The 15,436-nt window shown below is 34.9% G+C and overlaps 2 protein-coding genes across 3 annotated transcripts; both read right to left on the bottom strand.

Annotated features, from left to right (window-relative positions):
* Positions 1-6,551: 6,551 nt before the first annotated feature.
* On the bottom strand, positions 6,552-9,974 carry LOC133830674 (uncharacterized). Of its 2 annotated transcripts, none has more exons than XM_062260699.1 (3): positions 9,200-9,974; positions 8,990-9,059; positions 6,552-7,980 (listed from the first exon to the last, which is right to left on the bottom strand). In XM_062260699.1, exon 3 carries the CDS (start codon positions 7,975-7,977, stop codon positions 7,069-7,071), a length of 909 nt encoding a protein of 302 aa, XP_062116683.1. In that variant the 5' UTR covers positions 7,978-7,980; positions 8,990-9,059; positions 9,200-9,974; the 3' UTR covers positions 6,552-7,068. The 2 variants fall into 2 exon arrangements, with proteins under 2 accessions (XP_062116683.1, XP_062116682.1); XM_062260698.1 differs by having other exon boundaries at positions 9,207-9,974.
* Positions 9,975-11,007: 1,033 nt separating this feature from the next.
* On the bottom strand, positions 11,008-14,921 carry LOC133830673 (flavonoid 3'-monooxygenase). Its single transcript, XM_062260697.1, has 3 exons — positions 14,331-14,921; positions 13,139-13,591; positions 11,008-11,829 (listed from the first exon to the last, which is right to left on the bottom strand). Exons 1-3 carry the CDS (start codon positions 14,778-14,780, stop codon positions 11,188-11,190), a joined length of 1,545 nt encoding a protein of 514 aa, XP_062116681.1. The 5' UTR covers positions 14,781-14,921; the 3' UTR covers positions 11,008-11,187.
* Between the last annotated feature and the right edge of the window lie 515 nt (positions 14,922-15,436).

Here is a 15,436-nt window from a genome sequence, read left to right as displayed (position 1 = left end):
ATATTTAAAGGTAGTTTAAATATGTTACAAAATTTTTGTTGTACACTAGGCCAACCACACCACCATTCCGCTGCGTATTAGGAAACTCGTTCCTAACACATGTTACATATGGGGTGCAGTTTTCTTACCTCTAATTCGAGCAAGAATTAGTATAGGAACGACCCTTGAGAACGATCAACCTTTAAGTTCCTTAGCAGTCACCTAGTCATAACCAAATATGGGATACCATCAATAAAATGAATAACAAAGGTTCTCGAACCAAGATCTAGCCTCCGGGACATCGAATCCCACTAATCTGGGTAGTAGGAATGATCCCGAGGCCTAAAACTAAGTTCCCATGATCAAAACACCCAATTGGCCTCAAAACCCTTCATGAGCCGCAGCCCTAGAACCTTGAGTTGCGACCCCCAGCCACACCAAGAGCAAGCACCGCGGCGCCCACTACTCAGTGTTGTGGCCCCCAGCACACACAAAACCTCACCTCCTCCTTCTTCGAGCTTGGGCCGCGACACCCAAGAACAGGGCTGCGGCCCCCACCCGAGAACCTGCCATAACCTCATTTTTCCCCATTTTAAACCTTCCAAAAACATACCTAAACATCTCCAAATCCAAAAATCAAAGTTCCCAAACATCCCCTTGATCCAAAATCATCAAATCCTGAGGCTCAAATGAATCAAAAACTCATCGATTCACAAAATCCAATTCAAAGCTTAGAAACTCTAAAAACTCAAAACTTAAAACTTAGATTACCTTTGATTGGGTTGTTTCTCGTTAAATCCTTCGGTCAAGAAGCTTCTAATCTTTCCTAGGATCGCTATGCCTCGATCCTCTCTTGATTCTGACTCCTAGAACTCAAGATTTCTTCGAAATTGCCACGAACGTCACAAAGGTTAACAGGAGAGAGAGAAAGTGATTTTAACATACGGTTTCTTTCTAACGAACTACTTCAGGCTTAAGTAACCTCAAATAAAACCTAATGCTCGGGGTCCCAAAAACATCCCCAGGGGAAAAATAGTCAAAACTCCCAGAATTCCCTCCTGGTCTCAATAACTCACAATTCATCATCAAATAAACATTCTCATTACCCAATATCCCGATAATTGACCCCGTTATGACAAAACCACTAATATGCAATATAAGACTGTCTCATGCCGAATAGCTCGAATATGTCCCCATAATAATGGGATCTCATCCATAAATCACAATATGCACCGAAATACACAAATATGCCCTCAATGGGCCAAATTACCAAAATACCCTAATAATCGAATGTGGACCCACATGCATGCATTTAACATCATATTATAATATAATCCACATAAACATGCATATAATCATTTAATGGCATAATTAAAAAATTATGGCCCTCCCTGCCTACTAATCCAGCCATTAAACCGCATTAGGGATTTCGAGGCATTACAGCGGCGCTAAAGTAACATCAAGTTTCCCTAGTTCCTGTAATGCCCTGAAATCCCTAATGCGATTTAATGGTTGGATTAGTAGGGCAGGAGGGCCATAATTGATTTATTATGCCATTAAATGATTACATGCATGTTTATGTGAATTATATTATAATATGATGTTAAATGCATGCACGTAAGTCCACATTTTATCATAGGGGCATTTTGGTAATTTGGCCCGTGAGGGCGTAATTGTATATTTGTATGCATGTCGGAGATTTATTGTTGAGGCCACATTAAAATATGGATTTGTTCGAGCCATTCGGCATGAGACGATCTTTGAGTAACAAGTTAGCGGTTCGGTCATAACAGGTTTAAGTTCGGGGAGTCTCAGGGTGATTTGGTGATTAGAACATTGCCGATAATTAAAGGGTAACGGGATATGAACTTTTAGTATTTGATAATTTTGGGAATAACGGGTGTTATACCCAAAAATTGGAGAATGCATCCTAGGAGGCTAAGGAGAATGCATCTAGGAGAGTGCCTCCTAGGAGGGCTAAGAGGGTGGTCCTAGGAGACCCCAAGGAGGGTGTGGTCCTAGGAGACCCCAAGGGTGTGTAGGAGGTAAGCCTCCCAAGGTTTTCTAAGTGTTGGCTCGAACGTGCCCAAGGTAAATAGCTAAGGAGGAGGAGTCTCATGCAAGAGAATGGAGACTTAGACTTTCATAAGGAAAGTCTATGCAATGTTCGATCGGACATGTTTGGGAGATGCTAAAGGAGGTTGCCTCAATGTTGTCCAAGGTGGGGTTCCCTCAATGTTGTCCAAGGTGAGGTTGCCTCAATGTTGTCCAAGGTGAGGTTGCCTCAATGTCGTTCAAGGTGAGGTGCCAAGGAAGTTGCCTCGGACCACCTTGGTCTGAGGAGAAGCCAAGGAGATTGGTTCAAGGAGGAACATGGCATGCTAGAGGAGAGTACATGTTCGAGGAGAACCATGCACGTTCAACCCACCCAAAGCATGTCCTACCACCATGCATATCCTACCACCATGCATGTTTAACCAGCACTTGCATGGGTAGTGAGTAGGAGGTGGACCAACTAGCTAGAGGAGACTAAGTCAGACACAACTTCAACAACATGCGCGGGAATCTCTCATTCTTCCCACAAATGAGGAATTTGTTACATTTTGAATTTTGAATGTTTATTTGTAATATAAATGTAATAAATATAATAAAATATCCCTATTATAAGGGGATATCAGTTGAGGATCCCATCTCTATAAATAGAGAGCTGATGGGATGAGAAGGGACTCCTTCTGCTTCTTCTTTCTAGAGAGATAAAATTGGGTCTGTCTATTCTAGAGAGAGAAAGTGCTGAAATTAGAGAGAATTCTTGTATTTTCACAATCTGTACTGAAGAAACTCAGTTGGCTCAGTCCATCTGATCTTGAGTATAGATTTATAAATCACAACTCTAAGTGGATTAGGCTATTACCGACAATCGGGGCTGAACCACTATAAAAATCTCATGTGTTCTTTACTTTTCTTGTTTATACCGTTTGTTGTCGTTTTGATTTCTCTTGAAGGCTTGTCGTTATTGACGTGCTCACGTCGTTGGCTAAAAACGCAGTCAACAACGGGAATTGGAGAACGTTAATTATGATTAGCGGGATTAGAGGATAAATGACATTTTTGCCCTTACTAGCCTTTATAGAGTTTTACTTAACCTAGGGGAAATATGGTCATTTGGCAAAGGATATATGTGATTTTAGTAAGCTGTAGAAGAACTTAAAGCAAAACAGAGCTGCTGGTTTCCTCTTCTCACGACCATCATCCTACTCCTTCCTTTGGAATTTTTGAACCCTATTTGAAGAACCAAGCTAGGGAATCAAAGTTTGGAGCTTATAACCTTAGTTCATCCATTGAAGAGGACTCAATTCAAGCTTGAGGTAAGAATTCATCCATGAAATCTTAGCTATACTCTGTTTTTCTAATGGTTTTCAGCTAAGAAATTTGAAGTGATTAGTTGAGAATTCATGGAGGTTTTTGAGAAAATTTGCTTGGGTTTTGTTGTTGGTGTGTTGATTGTGTTGTGATAATACTTGGTTTTGGATTTGGAGATATTTGAGTAAGTTTTTGGAAGGATTGAAAGAGGGAAAAAAATGAGGTTTTGATGGGAGAAAACAGGGGTATTTGGATGCTGGGAGGCAATGCCGAGACGCTTGGGAGGCAATGCCGCGGCATTGGGTGTAGGAGCTTGAGGCTAGCGCCTCTGTTTGGGAGGCGGGCCGCGGCATGGTGGAAGTAAGGCCGCGACCCTTAAGAGTTTTTTTGGCCAAAAATGTGTTTTTGTCATGGGAACTCAAACTTTAGGCCTCGAGATCGTTCCTACTACCCGATTTAGTAGGATTTGACGTCCCGGAGGCTAGATCTTGGTTTGGGAACTTTTTATTATTCATTTTATTGATGGAATCCCATATTTGGTTATGACTAGGTGACCGCTAAAAGACTAAAAGACTGATCGTTCTCAAGGGTCGTTCTTTTATTAATTCTCGCTCGAACCAGAGGTAAGAAAACTGCACCCCATATGTGACATACATGGTTATTATTGAGGCATGTTGAGTGTTTAAATGTGGACATTGATTGCATATTAAATTCTTAACAAATCTTTCTTATTTGTGAATGGCACTGACTTACTAATTAGAGTCGGCAATGGTGTCAGACTGTCTGTGAAGCTGTGACTCACTAGTCAAGTTCGACAGCGGTACTAAGCACTGGTCGTATGTTACTGGCCTAAGAGTCAGAAACGGCATAAGCGTCAAGAATGCATAGCCGATAAAAGATTAGATCTAATCGACATCTGCATTGAATGACTCATTATGAGCATTAATGCCGGACCGACCCTAAGTTCGATGAAAACTAAAAGCGATTGCCTAGTTCTATGACTAGTTACTCAAAGTCGGGGCCAGAAGGCCCAGGTGACCGTATCGTCACATGGCTAAAGGGAATGGAACCCACAGTAGTGGCTCTATGGTCACTCAGTTGGTTTGCAATGGTGACTTGCTTATCAATCACTTATTATGTTTAAGCTAGTGACATGATCACTTATTTGTAAAGGAAACGGAACCCGCCTTAGTGACTTTTACAATTGTCACTCTTCTATTTAGGGCTAAAAGCCCTGGATGATTATTATGATCATCGGTTGATGTTATATTCTTGCAGTATTGAGTTTTCTTGCTCGGCTTTGGCTTATGGGTGCTATGTGGTGCTGGTATAGGGAAAGAAAAGGTCACCCAACCTTGAGTGGAGAGCTTAGGTGGTGATGTGTACATATGCGGCCGCTTGACCACCATGGCCAAGGAGTTCTTAGAGGAACTAGGGGGTTTACCCTATTTTTGCCGCTTAGGTCGGCGGGTTGTAATTTTCACACTGTAATGACCATTTTGTATTATAAATAACTTGTAAAAAATTTTATGGGCCCATGAACAGTTTTATGTATTCAATGAAATATATCATTTCCTTTTGATTGGTTTTTCACCTTAACCTATTAATGTCACCTAGATGCACGTTTATAACCAAAGAACTCGATTAGCGAGTTAAGCACGGTTCAAAGTTCACAGTAACGGTCTTAGAGTGACCAGGGCGTTACAGTTCCTATGCGCCACAGCGGGGTGTAATGAGTGTCGTGACACAACATTACACCATATTAGTGATTTCAAAATATCATATCTCCCCATTTTCAAATCTTCTTTTCTTTTTATATTGCATTTTTTAATTTAATCTATGAAGTGTAACGTTTACAATCATAAGTAACACTATCGAAACTTAAACCATGATACTCTAAAATGTAATCTTGAAGGATTAAAATCTAAACCACAATTCTTTAAAATCTAAACAATGACTGTATAAAATTTAGAGCACTTGTTTTAAAATTTCATGTATATGCATCTAAATATTTTTCTTAATAAATGACATTTATTTATTAAGATGTAAATCACAAAGATGAAAAATGTAACTACAAATCATAAATTGTAAACTACTAGTCATAAATGTAAACACATGAAAGTCAAAATATTGAAAAAAAAATTATAAAGCATTAACCCTTTTACAATTTTTTTAAATGAAAAAATTAGTTAAAGTTTCATGTTCTCATATTTGATGATTTATCCTTCTTTGAGAATTGGTGTGTTGCTACAATTCTTTCTATTATGCCCCAATATTTCACAATTTCTACACTTGACTGTTTGAACACGCTTGGAAAATTCTCCTGTTGATGGAATTCTTTTTTTCTTAGACGTCCTGGTTTTACATTGAATTTTGGAGCCTTTATGTTATCTTCTTTAATTTCATCTAGGACACTCCAATCAAGTTTATCTGGAATAGAATTAATTGAAGCTGCATATGTTTGTTCCAAAATAGAAATACTATACCAATTTGAGCAAAATTTGTACTTCTTCAAGTACTTGCTTTCAATTGCTGCGATAGCATGTGCACATGGAATTCCCTCTAGTTGAAATTCATTACATGTGCACATATTCTGTTCCAAGTCAACAACAATCACTCGATCACCATATGTGACTCGAGATTTCATTGCATCAATTGCATCTACCTGTTAAACTATTCAATTATTAAGCAATAGTTTTAAAAGCCAAACAATAAGTATATAAATGTAACTTTAATAACTTACCTTATTTTGAAATGCTACATCAAGTTTTAGCTCCATTTCATCATTTGTCCATCTTGTCACTTCAATAAATTGGTTGATTGCTGCTTGTTTTCTTGTTGAAAACCATCTTTGAAGCATCTCTCTCACAACTTCTATTAATTACGTTATAGGAAATTCTCTCGCATGCACAATTGCTGCATTTATAGACTCAGCAATGTTACTTGTAAGAATGTTATACATTTTCGTTGGAAAGAATGTTCGAGCCCACCATTTTGGTTTTGCTTACAAAAGATAAGTGGTCATTTCAGGGTTAATTTTCTGTAACTCAGCCATGGCAGAATGATATTCTTGAGCTACGTAGGCTCTTGAAGCAGTTTCAAATATGGTATGCACATGTAATCCCCTAAACTTAGTCCTTAGATTTTGCTTCAAATGACAAGACAAACTCCATGGTATAGACCAGGATACACTTGTTCAATTGCATTCTTGATGCTTTTGTGCCTGTCAAATACTATGCACAAGTCTTCTCGATCTCCTATTGCTTCTTTTAGCTCTATAGAACCATATCCATGCATTGTCATTTTCTGAATCCCCAATTCAAAAGACAAGCAAATTTTTTTGATTGTTTTCATCTTTAACACAAGCTACATATAGTGTGCCTCCACATTTTGTCTTTAAGAATGTACCATCTACCACTATAACTAGTCTACTGTGTTTCCAGCCATCCAATGAAGCACCAAAAGCAAGAAACATATATTTGAACCTATAAAATTAAAAAAAAAAAAAAAGAGCCCATTTCTAGAAACGTAAGGTATGGATTGTGAACAGTAAAGCACTAAAAATAGGAATGCAAACCATAAATATTATTCACACTTGTTTTCTTCATCTTTCTCTATTCTTGTGATAGTTCATGGGTTGGCCAATTTTAGCATATGCAAGTATGAAGGTAACAATGCATAACTTTCCTCATTTGAGCCTCTAACATCATCAATTGCAAGTTCTTTTGCTCACCATGCTTTATTGTACGTTACACCTACCCCATAATCATCTCTCATGTCTCGTATTATTTGCCTTGGTCGGTAGGTTGAACTTGGGTCACAAAACTCCTCTTTGAAGTAATTACTGATGACTTTTGCACTTTTTTGTCTATTCTCGATTTTTTTGTGATTTAAGGAGCATTTGTGTTGTTTATGGTACTTGATAACTCTAAAGTAGTCTGGAAGTTTTGTGCTTCTCACACGTATATACCATAAACAATTATCATCTATGTATTTTGCCCAAAATGTCTCTGTACATGATTTTTCAATCCTATATTGAAAGTGTTTCTTGATGGCGATTTTCTCAAGTGTATATTTTAGACCAGTCTTATTCTTGAAAACATAATTGATTCTTATGTCTTCAATCTCCATATTTGGTAACACATGTAGAGGCGATTGAGCTTCTGGCCTATGTTCTGTAATTTTGTGGGATTCTCGTGATGAAGTGTTTTTTATCTCACTAGTGCTTGCAGTAATCATATTGTTGTCTGTGATAGTCAAAGTGTGATTTGTTGCATTGCTTGTCGAAGCAGTTGGAATTCTAGCTTCTCTTGGCAAAGAAAGGGATTGGTTTCTCTTTTGTACTTCAATGATGAGAGGAAATTTTTTCAACTCTTGCATAGTCTTGTTCAAGTTTAGATGGACTTGTAAATTGACATCGCTTTCTATCTTCATTCCTTTGCTTATATCTATTTTTATGTCAAAAAAGATATTTGTTGAAATCAAATTTTGATTCAAACTGAGCTCTTTGTATATCTTTGCAAATTCCAAGTACTTAATATCATTTTTCACCATCAAAATTTTGACTTCATGATCGACATATTTGTTGTTTGCATTCCATCTTTCGTTAAAAACCACAAACAATATTATTTTGTCCATTTCCTGCAATAAAAAGATAACACAATCAAGTGAGTTTATTCCTTGAACTTAGATAGAAAATGACAAAATGATAAATCAATATAATATCCTTTTGCATTAACTTCACTCAACTTAAGGCAAACACATTTTAGCAAAACTAGGTCTCAATAATATTAGTGACCCAATAAGAAGAATCAAAGTAATGCAAAAGAACTTGGCATGAAGATATTTATGTACTAGTACAACATAATTTAAACCACAAGCATTAAATGGCTAAAAATTTAAACCATTAGTTTTATAATTTAAACCATTATGCTTAAAGTTTAAACTTCTAGGCTTAAAATTTAAACCACAAAGCTTTAATGTCTTAAATTTAAACCTGTAAGTTTAAAAGTTAATCCACTAGCCTTAATTTTTAAATCACTATGTTTAAAATTTAAAACTATAACACTTAAACTATAAGGCTCAAAATTTAAATCACGACTCTTTAAAACTTAAAATAAAAAGTTACAAATTTAAACAACAAGTTTTAACTTTTACACTATTAGGTTTAAATGGCTTAAAATTTAAACCATTATTCTTAGTATTTAAGCTACCAGTATTAAAATTTAAACCAAAACGCTTTAATGTTTTAAAATTTAAATCACTAGATTTGAAAGTTTAACCACTAGCATTAATATTTAAGCCACCATGCTTAAAATTTAAATTATAACACTTGCATCATAACATCTAAAATATAAAGCAAAATTCATAAATATTTAAAACACAAGACTTAAAATTTAAACCTCTACACATTAATGTCTTAAAATTTAAACCACAAGACATTAAATTTAAACTACAAGGCTTAAAATTTAAACCACTAGTATTAAAAATTAAATCACTAGGCTTAAAATTTAAACAACTATGTTTAAAATTTAAAATGTAATCTTGAATGATTAAAATCTAAACCACAAGCAAACACAAGAATTTTATGCAAGTGCCTATCGTACAAGGATAACTTGAAACACAAGTGATATCTACTGCATCAACAAACCACTATCTTTTGATCCTTTTCTATGCATTTTGCAAAGCAGCTACAACTTCAGTCAGCACATCCCATAGACCTGAAAATGTTAATAATTTGTAATGGCACTTGAAATAATCATCTACTTCAATGAACGATAATATGTCTATATACATATTAATAAATATAAAGAAAACAGATCAAAAGAATTGTAACCAATAAAATAAGAAGATACAATACAACTAACCATGAGATCAACTAAGTTTCTATTCTCCTTAACTCAGTGGATGCCAAGCAATCAATTCTAGTTAGCCTAGCTTTGGCTTAAATTTTTTTCACAACCTCAATAAAGTGATCATATTGTAGCAGGTGTTCCTTGGACACCTGGGATATGAAAAGGTTCAACCACCATAATCTTTATTAAGCATCTATAATTTGAGATTACATGACACCAAACTCTTTACTTAACACATGACATTCTAGCCATCAAGATGGTCATTGATAACTCATTTATATCAATAATTCTAAATATAAATAATAATTATGGAGGTTGTGGAAGAGTAGCTAACTAACACGAAGAACATGCTCAAGGCCAAGACAAATAACTGAGTGACATTTGTATTGATTTTTCTAAATATATGGTGATGATGGTATGTTGAGAACTATATTGATTATGTATTGAGAGAGACATCTATCAGAGACCTTTTCACAAACACATGGCACACATCACAATATATATAGTAAGATTTTTTTTTCAACCAAGATGCAACCAAACATACATTAACAAAGACTATGAATCTATTAGTTTTTATATCTCAAATGCTAAATCATCTAAGTTTAATACCATAATCATTTATATATCTCCGAGAACTAAACATATATTAATCATAGTTCACTTGATGTAAAAAAGCAAACAAATGAAAGATTTATAACATTCTACACAGAGATACACAAAAGATTAATCGACTCAACTTCCAACAGTTCTTATGCTAATATCTCATTAAAAAAAAACCTATACCTATACCTGTGGTGGAGGTGCGGTGGAGGTGTGGTGGCTTCGTGGTGAAGCTGTGGTGGCGAAGTGGTGGTCGTAGAAGGTTGGAGGCTGGATTTGAATTGAAGTTAGGGTGACGATGACATAGACTCAATTGATGGTAGTGGCAAAGCTGTGGTGGAGGCATGGTGGCACTGTCGTGGCTTCGTGGTGGAGTTGTGGTGGCAGAGTGGTGGTCGTGGAGGCTGGGTTTGAGTGGTAGGGTTGAGAGAATGGTGATCGTGGTGGTGTAGAAGGTTAGAGAGAATGGTAATGGTTAAGGGTATTTTTGGAAATGTTAGGATAAAAGTGGGTAGAATTAAACTAAATATAATTAAAGGGTAATTTTAGTTAAGTAATCATATAACTGGCTGATTTTCAACTTATCATGAGTTCCAATCTAACTTCATAATGCACAATGCAAAATAAGCATTCGAAAATATATATTATTTTTTTGTTTTGAAATATATTTTTTAATTTTGTTTTCTATATTAACATTACTTTAAATTATTTTTAAAAATTTATGAGCTGAACTAATAAAAGTGTGTCACGTGTTAGCTAACTTAACAGATTTGATAGACTAGTAGTAACATTTCTTGTTTTAGCGGGAAATTTTGCCGTAAAAAATAATATAATAATAAAGTGTTTGTTCATTTCAAAAACATTGAATATTTGTGCTAAAACTTCCCTCTATTTTAGTTCTACTACACATCATTAAGTTATTTTTAGCCATAATAGTAAAGTGATTGCTGAATCTATTGGATTTTGATATATTGAACATTAGTTTGTTATTTTTGCAATATTAATAGTTGGTTACTACTCTTTCAAATACTGACTAATTTCTTGAATGGTTTTTTATATACTAACTGGTTACTAATATTTGTCCTTTTTTTTTAGAACTTTGAAACATTCTTTTTATTTATTTGTTGATTGGATTTTTTGTGTAGAAATATAAAAATTTGTGTTTGTATAGGTTTCAAGAAATCTAATATAACTATTCATTTTGTTAACCCAATATCATATTTCATAATCCCAACCTTGGGAAAACTTCCCCTTCTTTTATTGTAACATTTAAGTAGTGAGACAATAAGATACAGTACACGAACAATCTTACCTCCATAAAGCATACACACACCTAAATGGGGTCCGGCGAAATAACAAGGATTTTAACATATTTACTACCCCAAATTTCAAATTATGCGCCATACACGTGCTGGGCTAGCCTGGGCCGAGGCTCAACCATCAACGGTGAGGCCCGCTGTAATGTGAGCCCATAAGCTTCATCCATGTTCAGTTTCATAGGGTCCAGCCCATTCGGTAACTTCCAGTTAAAGGCGTGGACAAGGCTCGCAGTCAGTAGCTGGACCATGCGCAAGCCCAAGCTCATCCCGGCGCAGATTCTACGTCCGGCACCAAATGGTATCACTTCAAAGTCATTTCCTCTAATATCTACATGGGCCTTTTCACCGCCGGCTAAGAATCTTTCGGGCCTGAACTCCAATGGGTCAGTCCATTGCTCTGGGTCACGAGCTATGGCCCAGACATTGACCAAAAGGGTTGATCCCTTGGGGATGTGGTAGCCGTTTATTTCGCAATCCTCGCTCGCCATCCGAGGAAGGGATAGTGGGGTCGAGGGGTGTAGACGAAAGGTCTCTTTGACAACAGCCTGAAGATATGTGAGTTGGGCTAGTTCCACATCGCCTACAAGCCGGTCTCGGCCCACGACGCTGTCGAGCTCTTCTTGGACTTGGGCCATGATGTTGGGGTGTCTGATCAGTTCTGCTATGGCCCATTCTACTGTGCTTGCTGACGTGTCGGTACCAGCCGTGAACATGTTCTGCAATTATATGTATAAATGCAATCAGATTTCTAATATGTGCTCACTACTAATTAAGGTTCTATTATATAAGGACTAATCAAAGTGGACTAGCTGTATTATAGCCATAAATAAATGGAACTAAAAATTAAAATGGATACATTCCATAAAAATTAAATGAATTTAAAAGCTGCATAATGAATTGACAATATACGTAACCTAACGTATTTGAATTGTCTTCTAAAAAAAGTACACCCATTCACTTCTCTGAACTAAAGTCTTTAAAAATATTAAAATTAACTATATTATGATTTTTCTCATTTTATTCATCATTAGTTTAATAGATTTTTTGCATACCTTACACAAAAATACTCATATATCATGAATATTTGCTTTATTTGTAATTCATACCAATTTTGTACCTACTTCAATTTGGTCAATTTATATTTTAAATATAATCATATCACTTCTTATTTTAATGATTTATTTGATTTTTTTTGTTATTTTAAACTATTTTAAAAATATTTTCTGAATTAATAAAAAAATATATAATTAAAACTTTGAAATAATTTAAATAAGTTTAGAGGGTTGATTTTAATTTTTTTATTTATATTTCAAATATGATCATATTGCCTCTCATTTTAATGATTTTTTTTGTTATTTTAAAATGCTTTAAAAATATTTTCTGAATTAATAAAAGACGTATAATTAAAACTTTGAAATAATTTAAATAAAAAAAATAAATATAAGCCCTAAACCTAAATCAAAAAATTAAAATCAACACACTAAACTTAAAAGCCAAAATTTAAACTAAACTCAAACAAAAATAATATAAATAAAAGTTATAAAAATTATTAGGTTTTTGGTTTACTTTAATTAATTTTAAAATATTGGTTTTAGTTTTTTTAATTTACATTTGGAATTAAAAACATTTATGTTTATTTAATTAATTATAATATTTTTTATTTTAAAATTAATTTATATTATTTTTTACTTAAAAATTTACATTTAGTTGTTTAATTTTATAAAACAATTTTTGTTTTATTAATTTAAAATACATTTTTGAATCATTTTAAAATAAAAAAAAACATCAAATGAATCATTAAAAAGATGAACATTATGATTATATTTAAAATATGGGTTAACCACATTCTAACAAAGGTTACCAAATTAGTATAAATTACAAACAGAAGATACTAAATGAATATTATTATATTATAAACATATGGTATGAAGTATGTATTTAGATAAAAATATAAGGCATTAAAATGAGTATTTATCCATATTTATATCAAATAAAATAAAAAGGAGAGAGAGGGAGAGTAGTTACCAAAAGAAGTGCTTTAATTTCAATATCCGTGAGCTTTTCACTTTCATCGGTGCCATTTTCGTTTAACGAAATCAGGGTACTCAACAAGTCATGAGTGTGTTGTTGGTTTTGAGCCATTTTGGTCTTATGTTCCTCAATAATGACCCCCAAGAAATTGTCAAATCTCTTATGGAGCTTCTTCATCTTAGCAGCCACACCTTGCAAGTCAAGCCACTCCAATGCTGGCACAAATTCTCCTATGTTAAATACTCCGGCAAGTGCCATCAGCTCCACCACCATGGACTTGAATTCATCGGCCCTTGCATCGCTCTCGCCGCTTCCATCGCCAAAAACTCTATACCCTAGCATCACCCGCCCTAGGGCGTTCACTGTGCACAAGTTCAGCAATTGTCCTAAATTTACTTCGCTCGACCTTGATTTTACTAGTGCTCTTACTAACATAGCTACCTCCTCCTGCACGTTCATAATGGCTCAATACAATAAGTAAAAAAAATTACATGTATTTTTGGATATATCGTAATAATATTACGGCTACTTAAAAAATAAATACTGTCATTAATTTCAATAATGGTGTAGCCGTACCTAAATATTAGAGGTTAAAATACTACTAGTACTTTACTTAGCAAAATTATAAATGCATAACAACTCTTGACAGATTATTATTATTTATTTTTTATTTTTTAAAAAAATTCTCTATTCTTAAATTCCACAATTTGCTAATAGAAAATAAGTTCTATGTATATTATGTAGTGTATGTATTCCAAAACTATAAATCCATCTACTTCACCATCTCGATCCAAAAAAATTCTTTAAAAAGAAAACCTCCCATATTAAGTTAGTTAGTAGTGACAATAAAAAGTGCACTGCAACACAAAAATTTCCAGCCATATATTCAAAACTTCTACTTTTATATATAAATATATAACAAAAAAATCTCGGAACTTCAAATACAAATATTTGAAAAAAAATACTAAAGAGCACACCACACTGATATGAGGGTGCCCAAAAGAATAATCAATCCTGATTCATATAATAAATTATCTAGCTAGAAGAAATGAAAAAAAATATTGAATCTTGAATTGAAAAAGATGGTAATGATTAATTAGTAAGGAGTAATGGACATACGATACGAGCGTACGTTATGTACGTATGTAAATTAGTTTCTAATTAACAACTTCTCTATTAAGCGAACCTGGCGGACATATCTATAATCGTCCAAGGCCTTGCCCGAGAAAAGATGAACAGAACTGATTTTGCGGAGCATCCTCCAACGCGGACCGTACGGACGGAAAACAAGGTCCTGGTAGTTATATGCGATGTGCTTGGCCCCAGAATTTGGCGGCCGGCTTGAGAAATTGGCATCGTGGACCTTGAGAAACTGGGCCGCCACCGAGGCCGACGCCGCCACCACCACATCCACGAACCCCAATCGGAGGTACATTAGCGGGCCGTACTTGTGAGCCAGAGCCGCTATGGCGTGGTGCGGAACGGGCCCCAAGTGAGGGAGGTTTCCGACTACGGGCCATGGTCGTGGGCCCGGAGGCAGGGGGAGCGACGATCCCCTGCTTCGCAGTTTCTTGAGAAGACTGTACACTCCAACAGCCAAGAGTATGGAGAGGACAATTACGAAGATCGACGGCATCGGTACTTGGCGAGAGGACTAGACTTAGTATATAATAGTGTTTTTGTTACTTGAGGCTTGAGCGAGTTAGTATTGTATATATATAGTGTGTGTGTTTGTTGTGGAGCGAGTTCTTTAAATACAGTAAGTATGTAGTGTTTTTATCGGTAGAGATTTTAGCGTCTTCGTTTCAAAATAAATAAATAATAATTAAAAATGAAAATGTTGAGGGTTTGGTATTATATGTGGTTTGTTTGGTTTGCACGTGAGGAAAGTTTGGTGTAATAGACATGATTTGGTGAAGTGAAGGAAAAGTTGATTGGGTTGAATGGTGGTTGATGATGATGAAATGATGTATATTATTTTTGGAAGTTAGGATGAATTAGATTATTTTATCAGTGGAAATAATTAAAAGAATACGGACACGAATATTTTATTGTGTTTTCTTTCCGAAAGTATAAATATACTCTTTAATGTACAAATTGGAAAAGTATGCTTGAAAATCATTTGGATCAAAATATCTCTTTTATTATTGGAAAAATTACATATAGTATTGGTTTTTGCATATAATTTTTAATTTGCCGTTACTTTTTTTTAATTAGATATTTAACATTTTTTATACCGTTTTTGAAACTTAATGTAACTTAATTCATTCTCTCTCTTCTTCTATTCTATCA

The sequence above is a fragment of the Humulus lupulus genome, chromosome 4 (genome assembly GCF_963169125.1).
Source record: "Humulus lupulus chromosome 4, drHumLupu1.1, whole genome shotgun sequence".
NCBI lineage: Eukaryota > Viridiplantae > Streptophyta > Magnoliopsida > Rosales > Cannabaceae > Humulus > Humulus lupulus.
The sequence above is the reverse complement of the archived record's forward strand: the minus strand, read 5'-3'. Positions and strand labels throughout refer to the sequence as shown.